Genomic DNA, 14,985 nt, shown 5'->3' on the forward strand with positions numbered 1-14,985 from the left:
CAAATGTTGGCTAGTATAAATCCAAAAGCTGAGTGAAATCATACAAGGTTATTTTCATGAACTGAAACAATCATTCATTCATTCATTCATTCATTCATTCATTCAGGGAAAAAAGGCTGCCAAATAAGTCCACAGTTTTTTTTTTCCTATTTGTTTTGTATATTTCTTTGCACAACATGTATTCTGAAATACTGATATACACTTATACATGCACACAATATATTTTTCTTATCTTAGATAAGGTGGATTCTATTAGATATCAGGCTAAAACCTCCTAACCACATTCTCAGGACTTAAGTCGCAAAAAACACTTTTTCAGTGCTTCCTTGACATCCTGATTCCTTAGACAATAAATGCACGGATTCAGCATGGGAGTAACAATAGTGTACACAACAGACACAAGCTTATTGTTGTTAGAAGAATGGATTCTCCTTGGTCTTGCATACATGAAGAATACAGCTGAGTAGAAGATAATAACCACTGTGAGGTGTGAGGCACAGGTAGAAAAGGCTTTTTTTTTCCCTTGGGTTGTAGGGATATGTAAAATAGTACCTATGATAAACACATAGGAGCCAATTGTGACAGAGAGAGGAATTGTAAATATAAGAAGGGCAAATACAAAGTCCACCATCTCAGCCACACTGCGGTCAGTGCAGGAGAGATTGAGCAAGGGTGAAATGTCACAGAAGAAATGGTTGATGACATTGGGCCCACAAAAACTCAAACGTGAAATGAAAAAAACCTTGAGCATAGAAATTAGGAAACCAGTGAGCCAGGAACCCACTGCTAGCTGCAAGCAAAGCTGGGCAGTCATTATAAGTGGATAGCGCAGTGGATGGCAGATGGCAACGTAACGGTCATAAGCCATGACAGCCAAAAGGACACATTCAGTGCAGGCGAGAGATAGGAAGAAATATAGCTGAGCCATGCAGCCTTCATAGGAAATGCTTTTGTCTGTTACTAGGAAGTTAATCAGGAGTTTGGGAACAGTCACAGAAATATACCAAGTCTCCAGGAAAGACAAGTGACTGAGGAAAAGATACATGGGCTTTTGGAGGTGGCTATTTGTCCTGATGAGGACGATGATCATAGTATTCTCCAAAAGAGTGAGGATGTAAATAAAAAGGAATACTACAAATAGTAGCCTCTGGAGTTCTAGGACAGTAGGAAAACCCAGGAGGATAAACTTCTGGACTCTGGTCAGGTTCTTCACTTCCATGTCTCATACACCAATCTGCAGGATCAAGAGATAGTAGAAGCATGCTAAGATTTAAAAGACAAATGGAAAGCTTTTAGGAGGAGAGCTTTTTTAGCATATGGTGCAAAGAAGTCAGGAGATGGGAAAGGATGAATGGAATTGTCAACAAAATGAAGCAAGTATTTCTTGCAGTTGTTCACCTCAGAGTTTGCTAAATATTCAAAATGTGGATAATTCAGTTCACTTCCATGCCTTATCCACCAGTCTGAAGGATCAAGAGATAACAGAAGCATGCTAAAATTTACTGCATGATTTTGCATCTCAGCAAGTTGAATAACACTTAAATAACATAAGTAAGAAAACATCATATACCACTATATAAATAAATATGGCCTTGATGGCAAAAATGGGGAATGGTTCCAATCACACAAAGTTTTTTGTACCTATTGAACCTGTAGAGTGATACATAGTTCAAGCCTGTCTTGAAAGATAATACAGGAATTTCACTGGGATCTAATATTACCACTCATATATAAAATCAGAGTACTCAAGCTTTTGTGCATGCCACCTCCATATGATGACACTCCAATATTCTAAAAAAACATGTTTAGATATTTTCAATGCAGTTCCTTCCTATTCACCTTTTTTTTGTGGGGGGGGAGCAAAGCTGGCATCATATCTATCTATCTATCTATCTATCTATCTATCTATCTATCTATCTATCTATCTAATCTTGCTTCAGCCTAACTTACTTTTATAATTGTAATGACTCCTGGTATGCTAAGATAAATGATAGTGCTCTGGATATGTCTACGGAATTCTGTGATGAGAATCGTACAGTAGTTGTTTTGACTTTTTTTTTTTTTTTTTTGTAAAAAGTAGAGTAGAAACAAAGGAAGGAAGGAAGGAAGGAAGGAAGGAAGGAAGGAAGGAAGGAAGGAAGGGTTTTGTTTTGTTTTGTTTTTAATCTGTAGATTTCCACACTCAGATGAACAGGTATATTCCTATACCTCCAAGTAGCTAAGCTTGCTTAATACTTTACAAAATAGAAATGAAATCTTATCAAATAGGAATCTTAAGACATATAAGCTAATTATAGCAAAAACCTTCGAGAAACCCAAGTAAATATCAGTAGAATATCAAAGGCAAAATTAAATTATATAAAATAATTGTGCTAAAAGGATTATAATGAACACAAATCTTATGTCTGAAATTATGTTTTCTATAGAAATTGATCTTATTTTCTTTTCATCATATGTATGAAAACTTTAAACCTTGCCAGTCTGACTGTATGTCTTGTTCCCAACCAAATAAATAAAACATTTTAATCACATAAAGAAACATAAACTTCTTTCCTCGAGGCTTCCCAAATAAAATACACTAACACAAACACATAGAATTTGGTATTTTAACAACATGAAATTGGCAGGAATTGTCTGAATATTTAGCAGGCATATTTCAATAAATTCCCCTTCCCCTGTATTTCTTTTAAAATGACTCAAGGTCCAAAAATGCAAAGAAAGCACAGTAGAAACCAGAAATGAAGAACATTCACCTACAAGGATAATAATCTGCAAGCTGCTTCTGGGGCAGCCCTTTGTTTGCTCAGCAAGACATTTCATTTAATTTCCTGTAGCTATTAAAAAAAAAAAAGGCACATGAAGTCTCGACAGAGCCTTTATACCACAGAGCTTTCTGGCTCAAGCGTGCACATATCAACATTTTTTCTTCTTCTTCTTTCAAAAGTCACATTAAAGTTATGAGGAAGAGTAAAAAGAAACACTTGGGTCCTCAAAATCAACACTGCTCTGTAGATGTTAATGTATGTGAGAGGAAAAAAAAATAGCATTCTTTTGTAGGACATTGAAATAACAACTAATAGAAAACAGTTGCACATAATTTCTGCTCAATCAGGTTGACATATATTCATGTTCATCCTAATGAAGTAGAGGGTTCATTGATTAGTTTCAGCAATGAACAAAGCTGCCTACAAGCCAAACAAACAACAGACAAACAAACAAACAAAATAGCATAAATTTAGCAGCTTTTCTCAATCTGGATGATGTTCAAATCTATTGGTAGGCTTGAATTATAGGAATTATAGGAGAGTCCCTCTCTTTGGGGGGAGATGGGCGGTAATAGAAATTTGAATAATAAATAAATAATAAATAAATTCTTTATCTGGTGTGGTTATTGCAGCAATTCTTATAGCTGAAGTTCATACTCCTGGAGGCTGACAAACAGGAGAAAGCGTTCCTGATTTTTGCTATAATCCAAATCATATTTGGTCTTTGAACCCAGATCTCTGCACAACCCTAGCTTCCATTGCTGGCTGTGTGGTATTTGGATACAGTGTGATATTATACTGTAGTTTATACTATATTTACTTATATTCTACCTGGCAGATGTACTTAAACTCTCAAGTTTCTAACAGGGTCTATTGTGCTCTTAGCAAAAAATGTTTATCATTCATTCAAGGAAATTAGACATGACACATCACAGAGATGCAAGTAGATACATTTGAGGTGAGATTGACCTTTCAGAGCTATATCTACCTAGCATTCAATTCAGCAATTTTACTTCTAAAATACTAAGTATTCATGCTTTGTTTCTTTATTTATTTCACACATTTATAAATCTGCCCAACTCAAGCAATGTAAAAAGTAACCATAAATTGAAGAAGATGATGATGATGATGATGATGATGATGATAACCCAAAATATAAAATGATGAACCAAACTGAATAATTAAAATAGCCTGAAGAAATTTATGGTATACAAACCACAGGAACCACCCTTGCCATCCTCTTAGTTTCACAGTTGTTATAGAAATGGGGGTGTGGAGGACCCAAAACATCATTGTCCTGAATGCTAAGGTTTCTTTATTCAGCAACCTATTTTATTTATGGGGTTCTTGAAATATATCATAGGCATTTGCAAGCTGAGGATTCCCAGTTCAATTTTGCAGTTAACAATGGATAACTTCCTCCACCATATTTGAAGAGAATGGAATAGTATAAAGGACAAAAAATAACATGCAAAGCCAAGCATTGTCCTTCCACAGAAAGAAACAGATTATGATTTATATTGCTATGCCTCCAACTTTCTTCAAGTCATGGTGGCTTCCAGAAAAAACAAGCATGAAACATTTGTAGCACAAGAAAACAGTATAAAAAATAAAATATCCACCATAAGGACTATAGAGGAATAAAATGTACACCATAAACAAACTATCAAAATCAAAACCTTTCCAATATTATAAATATTGGATTATTATTAAATAATTTTGCTGGGAACAGTCTCAAAATGATTACACAACACTGCTAAAATGTACAGTTTCCAATTACAAATAAGGTAACAGTCAGCCACCAAAGGACTTCTAGAATAACTTGATCCTTGGCATTTTCTGGTAGGCCATCAAATGAGGCTTGTCTAATCTCCAAAGGAATTTTTCCACAGGGTGGGGATTATAACTGAGAACACTATTCCTTGTCTTCAGTCGTCTTTGTTTTATGGACTCAACTGGGGAGTGCTCAGTAAGAACACATAAAAAAAATTATCACCACTTCCCTGGAGGAAATGATGTCTGAAGGATTTCATTTATTCTGTTGGCTTTGTTTGAAAAGTATTAAAATAGGTATTTATAGAACATATTTTGAGGCAACCTACTATATATTGCTACAAAGTTTGGCAGGACATTTTTTAAAAATCAAAGGAATGAAAGAAGAAACTGAACATAGTGGGAAAAATATGGAAGAGAGAGGAAATAGAGCTCTATTTATTTCTGGCCAAGAAGGGAATTTTTAGGAATTTTCAGGAATTTTCTGGCTCAAACTCTTAATGCAAGTTTATACACATTGCTTAGTTGATGGATCAATATGACTGAACTGCTATTATAAACCAGATTGGAATCAAATAATGGGGGAATACATATCTAAAAAATATTACATACTTATATTAGGCAAAGGATTTTTAATTCCTTGTTATATCACTATTTTTCCATAGGTCCAGGAGAGAGTGAGAGGGGAGAAAAAGCACTCTTGAGAAATGTTCTCTTAATGAGGAGCCAATTCTCAAATAAGCCTACAAAATATGCCACCCCACTATTATTTGGAAGTTGTGTAATGGCAACTTGGATAATTCAGCACAAAATATCAGCCCAGATGAAATCTGTGATAGATCCCTCTGATTTTAAATATTATTACATTGAACAGAATTACAGCAGGGCTGTAAGTGGTATTTTGCAGCAGATGCAGAATGGAAGAGATCTTACAGCTTTCATATTATTAATCAAAGAGAATATCTGTAGCTCAGGGTTGAACTGTGGAGTCCTGTTAACTGTGGAATAAGATAAGTCAGCCATCAACAGGCACAAAGAGGTAAAACAGCTTTTTAACATGTAAAAAGAGACAATAAAAAAGCTAAAAAGGAAACAAAAAGACCAGAACACCTCCTCGCCAGCATTCAACATGCAGATAAACAACGATCAAAACAAGGATTAATACCAGACAAACAATCAAACTGTATACAGTAAAGTTTTCATTTTACTGAAATTACTAAAACCACATAATGGCAAAGTGAAGACAGGAGCTTGATAAGCAAAGAGTAAGGGGAATACAGGCAAGTAATCCTGTTTCATAAGGCTGCGGGAATCAATGTGGGTTTTCTTTCAGGTTCTCTGTCACAGTTCATTTTCAGACTTTCCTTATTGTTATTTGAATTTCTGGTATGCAAGAGAAAAAGGTGAGATCTCTCCCCCCCAAATTCTCATTAGACTCTGAAAATGATTGAGTGTTCTAAGACCTCTCTTTGTCCTGTCCTGGAGTATATTTTTTAAGTGTCTTCATATGGGAGAGTTCCTGGTTCGATTAAACACTTTTGAGAATAACTCCAATTTTTAAATTACTTTCATTGCCATTAATGGGAAATACTTTTTTTTTTCCTCCCACAAAATAGTCCTAGGCATATCCTGCATAACTTTATTATTCCATTCCTCCAAACAAATAAAGGAGAAATAAGTAAGTAAATAGGTAGGGGACTGATGAGTACATAGAGAGGGGGGAGGTTGGGGGGCTGCTGAGTTGTCATTTTTGCTATGTTTTTGTTGTGTTTCCAAATAGTTTTAAATTGTTGCTTTTATTTTCATCAAAATCTTCCTTGAGCACCATTTGCAAGCCGACAGGTAGAAATGTAAACATTATATTTAAAGAGAAATGGACAAAGATCAGATGGAGTCTCATTATTTCAAAACCACCAAATCCAAAATATTAACTTTTTCCCCCTCTTTTGTATTTTTCCCTCTTTGTATTTTGTTTTTGAGAGAATACCTTCCAGATTTTAGCAACATATGCCACTGTTTAAAACGTTTGCAGGGAAAGAAACTTAACCCACCTGCCACTGAATTCAGGTTGTTTATCCTTCCCTCAGGCCAATATCTGCCACTTGTGGGTTGACTTTTTTCTCTCTTTCATACTGGCATTAGCAGATTTTTGTTTTGGAGGAGATATGAGATGCAAACATCAAAAACTGGGGGAAGAAACAGTCAAACACACTGAAGTGCAAAATCATGCACATTTCTAAGGGCAGTCTGCTTTCCTTCATGAGATGGTAAGCTTTAGTTATTACAAAACTTAGCAAGGAATACATGTTTGTTCCGATTCCCTTACAGAATGTTTTAAAGGTTGGTTAGTTCTTCTTTCTCCTCTACTCTTTTAAGCTATATTTCAGGTAGACATTTATACTAGTAGCACTTAATTTTTAGGAAACAAGTCTAGGATGGGGTTTAATGTTCTATGTTTTAATTAACCATACCACTCACACAACAAATAAAAGAACTTTGATAATTTAGTTCCAGTAATAATTACTCTTATGATTCATAGAATATACAGTAGGCTTTTCTGTATTAAACTGTCTTTCCTTTAAAGTGTATCTCAACTTGTGGAAAGATATGTTGACATGCTTCCTCCTTTCTCCCCCCCCCAACTGTTTTCACCAGATGAGAGTAAATAAGAGCACAACAAATAGTTTCCGGCTACTGGGATTTTCCAATTTTCCAGGTCTGGAGGGTTTGTTCTTCACCGCTTTCTTCACCATCTATCTGTTGATCCTGATTGGGAATGCCCTCATAATTATTGTAACACTAGCTGAACAGACGCTCCAGAACCCCATGTATTTCTTCCTCAGGAACTTGTCCTGTCTAGAAATTTGCTACACTTCAACCATTATACCCAAGATGCTTGAAGATCTGCTCTCAGAAGATAGAACCATATCATTTGTTAGCTGTGCTTTTCAAATGAGTGTCTTTCTTATCACAGGGGCAGCAGAATGCTTCCTCCTGGCTGCTATGGCTTATGACCGCTATGTTGCCATTTGCCATCCCTTGAGCTATGCATTCATCATGAACATCAGAGTGTGCTATGGGCTAGTGGTTGCTTCCTGGCTAGCTGGAATTCCTGTGCAACTTGCCCAGACTTTCCTTGTGTTCTCCTCTTGTTTCTGTAATTCAAATGAAATCAATCATTTCTTCTGTGACATTCCTGCTTTGCTTAGCCTGGTCTGTGGAGATATATCTATAAATGAACAGGTAGCCCAGCTAGAGGTTGTTTTGCTTGCAGTGATACCCTTTGCCATGATCCTGATGTCTTACATTTGTATTGCTACCACCATTCTGAAGATACCATCTGTAGAAGGAAGGCACAAGGCCTTCTCAACATGTTCCTCACATCTCATGGTAGTTCTGGGGTTCTATGGGTCTGGAATAATAGTCTATGTGACACCAAAGTCAAGCCATTCTTTAGACACAGATAAATACCTGTCACTATTCTACACTGTCCTGTCACCATTGTTAAATCCTCTTATTTACAGTTTGAGAAACAGGGAAGTCCAAATTGCTTTGGGTAAAGTATTTTTTTTCCTTTTTGCTCACATGTGAAACAAATGCATAAAAAAAGAATTGAAATTCCTTCCTGATAGTTCTTGATATAGATATGAACATGTCAGCTGTGTTGGTGACTGTATGTATGCTACTAAGGATTTGAAAGTTCTCTTTCCTTTGATCCATATTTTTTACCCTTTTTAAGCATAATATACACCATGTTAATGGAAAATGGTTCATGTATAAGGTATTTATTTCATTTAAAAAATTATAATATGAAATTGTAACAAATGCAGGTGGGGAATGAGAACAGCATTAGTTCTTTAGTTCTTGTGTTGTTCTGTATCATCCATGACTGCCATTCTCTTTACCATCAGGTGAAGATGTAATTGAAAAATATAGTATTTTTATTTCCAGCACACCTTCTCACAGAGGTTATTGGGTATCTCAGCATCCAAAAATAGAGCAGATGTCATGAAAAACAATGGCCCTCCTTTTCTGAGAAGTGGATAATCCCATTTTCATCAAAACCAGAGACACATCAAGTCAATACAGGTCATTGATGTTATTGAATCCAAATAACTGTTCAATGCAGAACTATTGAACTATTCAATTCAAGATTCATGACAGATTTTTGTCCCACCCTCCCTTGAGTGAAAGAGAGCCAACCACCTCTCTGGGAAATGGGTTCCACTCCCAAACTTTTCTTCATGTTAGGGTTTTTCTAACATTGCATGCTTATTACTTGTGTTACTGAATGACATTAAACATATTCTGGTATCACTGAGACTTTGGCTAACAATGTGAACTTTTTAATAATCCATATTATAATCTGTCAATAAATTATTTTTCAAGCAATACCTTAGTTAGCTTCACTACTAACTCAGCAGTCTTTGTCATTTCTATTACTAATGGTATAGAATGTGGAATAGAGAGAGAGAGATGAACTAGCCAGACATAGTACCTGTAAAAAGTACATCAAAGAGTCACACAGACTGGGCTCAAGTCTAGTTGAGGGTGCAGGAAGTTCTGGTTTCAAGAAGCTGAAGGACCTTTCTTTCTGGGATAAGGAAAAAGGCTGGCAAATGAAAGGGAAACCTCAGGAATGGCTGCCCCCCTCTGCCTCTTTTTAATGAGTGAGTTCAGCTATGGATGGAGATGGGAAAAGGAGAGCAAGAAGGCTTTATGCTCCAGTTCATACTAATTTTATAAGGAAATTATGCCCTTTTCATAAGAGTGTCATGAAAGCTGTAGAAAGTTGCCTTTTTTAGAGACCACTGGGAAGGGAGCAGGTATAATTTAGCAGCCCCTACCCTGGCTTATTAGAGTCTCATGTGGTGCAGAGTGGAAGGAGGCAGAATGCGGGTCTCCCCCACGATCTGAGTTCAATCCCAGCGGAAGCTGGATTCTCTCTCAGGTTGCCGGCTCAGGTCGACTCAGCCTTCCATCTTTCCAAGGTTGGTAAAATGAGCACCCAGCTTGCTGGGGAAGGTGATGACTGGGGAAGGCAATGGCAAACCACCCCACTATAGTCTGCCAAGAAAATGTCACCAAAGCAGCATCCCCCCAAAGGGTCAGACATGACTCAGTGCTTGCACAGGTGACCTTTCACCTTTCATCCTGGCTTATGCCTTTATGTTTACTCATCCTTGCAATTCTTTGCAAACTTATTGCTACTTTTTTATTCTTGTTTTAGTATTTGAATCTTAGTGAAAGAAGGGAATTTAAGCTACTCTGAGTCCTTCAGGATTGGAGTGTATATCCTTCATTATACAAACAAATACTGGATACAAGAATTGTATTATGGATAAGACCACAATGTGATGGGGAAGAATTCAAGTATTCAGGCCCCCTATTACACGTATGATCTCAGTTCAAATCCAAGACAAACCATTCAACATCACAGTAATCCAAGTCTATACGCCAATCACTGATGCCGAAGAAGCTGAAGTTGACCGGTTCTATGAAGACCTACAACACCTTCTAGAACTAACAGACACACACAAAAAAGATGTTTTTTTTCATCATAGGGGATTGGAATGCTAAAGTAGGAAATCAGGAAATAACTGGAATAACAAGCAAATTCGGCCTTGGAGTGCAAAATGAAGCAGGGCAAAGGTTTTGTCAAGAGAACATGCTGGTCATAGCAAACAATCTTTTCCAACAACACAAGAGATATTTCTACATATGGACATCACCAGATGGTCAATACTGAAATCAGATTGATTATGCACTTCACAGCCAAAAGATGGAAAAGCTCTATACAGTCTGTAAAAACAAGACCTGGAGCTGACTTTGGCTCAGATCATGAGCTTCTTATTGCAAAATTTAGGCTTAAATTGAAGAACATAGGGAAAACCACTAGACCATTCAGGTATGACCTAAATCATATCCCTTATGAATATACAGTAGAGGTGATGAATAGATTTAAGGGAGTAGATCTGGTAGACAGAGTGCCTGAAGAACTATGGATGGAGGTTTGTGACATTGTACAGGAGGCAGCAACTAAAACCATCCCAAAGAAAAAGAAATTGAAGGAAGCAAAGTGGCTGTCTGATGAGGCTTTACAAATAGCTGAGGAAAGAAGGAAAGTGAAAAGCAAGAGAGAAAGGGAAAGATATAACCAACTGAATGCAGATTTCCAGAGAATAGCAAGGAGAGATAAGAAGGCCTTCTTAGATGAACAACACAAAGAAATTGAGGAAAACAATAGAATGGGGAAGATTAGAGATCTCTTCAAGAAAATTGGAGATATCAAGGGAACATTTTGTGCAAAGATGGGCATGATAAAGGACAAAAAAGGCAGGGATCTAACAGAAGCAGAAGAAATTAAGAAGAGGTGGCAAGAATATACAGAAGAACCATACAAGAAAGATCTTAATGTCCCTGATAATCTTGATGGTGTGGTCACTGACCTTGAGCCAGAGATCCTAGAGAGTGAAGTCAAGTGGGCCTTAGGAAGCATTACTAACAACAAAGCCAGAGGAGATGGCAGTATTCCAGTTGAGCTGCTTAAAATCCTAAAAGATGATGCTGTTAAAGTGCTGCACTCAATATGCCAAAAATTTTGGAAACTCAACAGTGGCCACAGGATTGGAAAAGATCAGTTTACATTCCAGTTCCAAAGAAGGGCAATGCCAAAGAATGTTTAAACTACTGCACAATTGTGCTCATTTCACATGCTAGCAAGGTTATGCTTAAAATCCTACAACTAGGCTTCAGCAATATATGAACTGAGAACTACGAGAACTACAAGCTGGTTTTCAAAGAGGCAGAGCAACTAGAGATCAAATTGCCAACATTCGCTGGATCATGGAGAAAGCAAAAGAGTTCCAGAAAACATCTACTTCTGCTTCATTGACTACGCTAAAGCCTTTGATTGTGTGGATCAAACAGACTGTGGCAAATTCTTAGAGAGATGGGAGTATGGGACCACCTTACCTGTCTCCTGAGAAACCTCTTTGTGGGTCAGGAAGCAACAGTTAGATCTGGACATGGAACAACCAATTGGTTCAAAATTGGGAAAGGAGTATGACAAGGCTGTATATTGTCACCGTTTATTTAACTTATATGCAGAGTACATCATGAGAAATGCCGGGTAGGATGAATCACAAACTGGAATTAAGATTGCCAGGAGAAATATCAACAACGTCAGATATGCGGACTATACCACCCTAATGGCAGAAAATGAAGAGGAACTAAAGACCCTCTTGATGAGGGTGAAAGAGGAGAGTGCAAGAGCTGGCTTGAAACTCAACATTAGGAAAAAAAAAAAAAAAAAAAAAACTAAGATAATGGCATCTGGCCCCATCACTTCCTGGCAAATAGGAGGGGAAGAAATGGAAGCAGTGACAAATTTTATTTTCTTGGGTTCCAAGATCACCACAGACAGTGACTGCAGCCATGAAATTAAAAGTTACAAGCTCCTTGGGAGGAAAGCTATGGCAAACCTAGACAGCATATTAAAAAAGCAGAGACATCACCTTGCTGACAAAGGTCCAAATAATGATGTATGGCTGTAAGAGTTGGACCATAAGGAAGGCTGAGCACCGAAGAATTGATGCTTTCAAACTGTGGTGCTGGAAAAGACTCTTAAGAGTCCCTTGGACTGCAAGGAGGTCAAATCAGTCAATCCTACAGGAAATCAACCCTGACTGTTCATTGGAAGAACAGATACTGAAGCTGTAGCTCAAATACTTTGGCCACCTAATGCGAAGAGAGGACTCACTGGAAAAGACCCTGATGCTGGGAGAGATTGAAGGCAAAAGGAGAAGGGGATGGCAGAGGATGAGATGGTTAAATAGCATCACCAATGCAATGAACATTAATTTGAGTAAGCTCTGGGAGACAGTGGAGGACAGGAAGGCCTGGCATGCTATGGTCCATGGGGTCACAAAGAGTTGGCCATGACTTAACGACTGAACAACAGTTATACATATAGATCATGTCAGTGACATCTAAAGCAATCCCTAATTATGCAAAAATTACCCTGTTTGTACATTGTATCATAACACTATTCCTAAATTTACATACTGTATTCCAGTGTCTCATACAAGTAGGTCGGTTGCAAGAAGCAGCTAAGCCTAATATCTGCCTGGGCTTCACAGTAAAGCATGTCACCATTGTTACATCCTCTTATTCACAGTCTGAGAAACAGGGAAGTCCAAATTGCTTTTGGGAAAGTCTTTTTCCTTTTTGCTCACATGTGAAACAAATGCATAAAAAAAGAATTGAAATTCATTCCTGATAGTTCCTGATATAGATATGGACATGTCAGCTGTGTTGGTGATTGATTGTATGTATGCTACTAAGGATTTGAAAGTCCTGTTTCCTTTGATCCATATTTTTTTTTACCTTTTTAAAGCATAATATCCACCACAGTAATGGAAAATGTTATTTTATTTCCAGCTCACCTTCTCAGAGAAGTTACTGTGTATCTCAAAATAAAACAGAAGTCATGAAAATCAATGGCCCTCATTTTTCTGAGAAATGGATAATCCCATTTTCATCAAATCCAGAGACACAGTGATTTAATAGGGGTCACTGAGGTTATTGAATCCAAATATCTATTCAATGGAGAGACCTCAATTCAGGTTTCATGACAGATTACTGTTCCACCCTCACTTGAGTAAAGAGAGACAACACCTCTCTGGGAAATGGATTCCACTCCCAAACTGTTCTCAATGTTAGGGTTTTTTCTAACATTGCATGCTTATCACTTGGGTTACTGAAAAGAGTAGAATCAAAAATACATTTATGCTCTACTTAATGACATTAAATAATATTCTGGTATCACTGAGACTTTGGCTAACAATGTGAACTTTTTAATAATCCATATTATAATCTTTCAATAAAGTATTGTTCAATCAATATCTTGGTTAGCTTCACTACTAGATCACCAGTATTTGTTGCTGTGTTGGTGGTGGTTGTTACTACTATTACTAGTAGTATAATATATGGAACAGTACATAGAAAGGACTTCAAGTAATTGTTAAGAATGTTTTAATTTGTAGATAGAAAAGGGCTAGAGCATGTTTTATGATCTCACCTTGTTTCTGAAATTCTCTTTCAGTGCCAAATTCTCAAATTCCTAGTTCACTTACACTTAGTTCATAAAAAGGGATTTTGCCCAAGCTATTTTAATATATACTGTAATTCTTATCAGTGTTCTACTTGTATTTGTCTTAAATCCTTTCCCTTTTTCTTTTTGGAATAATTCACTAAATTACTGTTTTACTATATTCCCTTGAGAATAAATATCTGTATTTTCTCTGAATATATCAGCCATGTTTCTAACAATAATGTGGGAATAAACCTGTTTCAAAATTTGTTTGACAAGGAAAACTTTTCATCTACAGTAAGTGCTTGGATAAGGAATTCCACATATGGACTACTTACATTTTTCCAACTATTTCCTTTCATCATCACACAGAGAAGACCATGAGCTGCTTAAGAAACATGTTTTGAATGAAGCAAAATTTACCTTGCCTTCTTAGCTATTAGAATTTATAAATAGATGCTTGTCCTCAATTAAACAAGCTCCCCCCTCTTCTACAACAATACTTTCAGTTGCAGCTCTGTAAACAATGTAACTGATTGTTTGTCTGGACACAGAGAGATAAACCACATTTACACGCCATTCAAAAGAAACAATAAAAAAAACTAGAAAGGAGACAAAAAGAATAGAACATATCCCCAGCCAAAAATCAAATAAGCAGGGATTAACATCAGACAAACAATCAGACAGAAAAGAATAATATAATCAAGGAACCACCAAGAAGGAAACCATGCCCCCACCAAAACTGGCAGGGCTAGATATGAAAAGGTAGCAACCCCACACTCACTCACACTGATATTACCTAGTCAGGTAATGAAATGTCTGCAAGCAAACAACCAAGCTTAGAGAGCACCAAGAACTCCACAGTTCAACCCACAGCTACATTTATTATCTTCTATTGGAAATTCAAAGGAGTCTGACAATAATCTGGTTCTTGAGATGTCCTGTTTAAGCTTGTTGCTGTTGTTTATTCGTTTAGTAACTTCTGACTCTTTGTGACTTTATGGACCAGCCCACGCCAGAGCTTCCTGTCAGTCGTCAACACCCGCAGCTCCCCCAGGGATGAGTCCGCCACCTCTAGAATATCATCCATCCACCTTGCCCTTGGTCGGCCCCTCTTCCTTTTGCCCTCCACTCTCCCAAGCATCAGCATCTTCTCCAGGATGTCCTGTCTTCTCATTATGTGGCCAAAGTATTTCAGTTTTGCCTTTAATATCATTCGCTCAAGTGAGCAGTCTGGCTTTATTTTCTGGAGGATGGACTGGTTTGATCTTCTTGCAGTCCAAGGCGCACTCAGAATTTTCTTCCAACACCACAGTTCAAAAGCATCGATCTTCCTTCGCTCAGCCTTCCGTA

At 37.3% G+C, this 14,985-nt stretch overlaps 2 protein-coding genes across 4 annotated transcripts; one reads left to right on the forward strand and one right to left on the reverse strand.

Annotated features, from left to right (window-relative positions):
• Positions 1 to 286: 286 nt before the first annotated feature.
• LOC134497291 (olfactory receptor 6B1-like) lies at positions 287 to 10,267 on the reverse strand. Of its 3 annotated transcripts, XM_063302955.1 has the most exons (3): positions 10,258 to 10,267; positions 5,756 to 5,788; positions 287 to 1,221 (listed from the first exon to the last, which is right to left on the reverse strand). In XM_063302955.1, the coding sequence occupies exons 1-3, from the start codon at positions 10,265 to 10,267 to the stop codon at positions 287 to 289; spliced, it is 978 nt and encodes a 325-aa protein (XP_063159025.1). The 3 variants fall into 3 exon arrangements, with proteins under 3 accessions (XP_063159025.1, XP_063159026.1, XP_063159027.1); XM_063302956.1 differs by lacking the exons at positions 5,756 to 5,788; positions 10,258 to 10,267 and adding an exon at positions 8,775 to 8,784; XM_063302957.1 differs by lacking the exons at positions 5,756 to 5,788; positions 10,258 to 10,267 and adding an exon at positions 4,182 to 4,193 and having other exon boundaries at positions 287 to 1,207.
• Positions 7,194 to 8,129, forward strand: LOC134496088 (olfactory receptor 10A5-like). Its single transcript, XM_063301845.1, has one exon. It carries the CDS (start codon positions 7,194 to 7,196, stop codon positions 8,127 to 8,129), a length of 936 nt encoding a protein of 311 aa, XP_063157915.1.
• Positions 10,268 to 14,985: the final 4,718 nt, after the last annotated feature.

This window comes from Candoia aspera, chromosome 4 (genome assembly GCF_035149785.1).
Source record: "Candoia aspera isolate rCanAsp1 chromosome 4, rCanAsp1.hap2, whole genome shotgun sequence".
NCBI classification, from domain to species: Eukaryota; Metazoa; Chordata; class Lepidosauria; order Squamata; family Boidae; genus Candoia; species Candoia aspera.

What these genes read in the sequence shown, in the direction of transcription:
- LOC134497291 (XM_063302955.1), bottom strand. An exon ending in TTTGCCATTATGTGGTTTTA is followed by an intron (nt 1,222 to 5,755) that starts GTAATTTCAGTA and finishes TTGGTGTATGAG; the next exon opens with ACATGGAAGTGAAGAACCTG.
- LOC134496088 (XM_063301845.1), top strand. Translation starts at nt 7,194, where the DNA reads ATGAGAGTAAATAAGAGCACAACAAATAGTTTCCGGCTACTGGGATTT.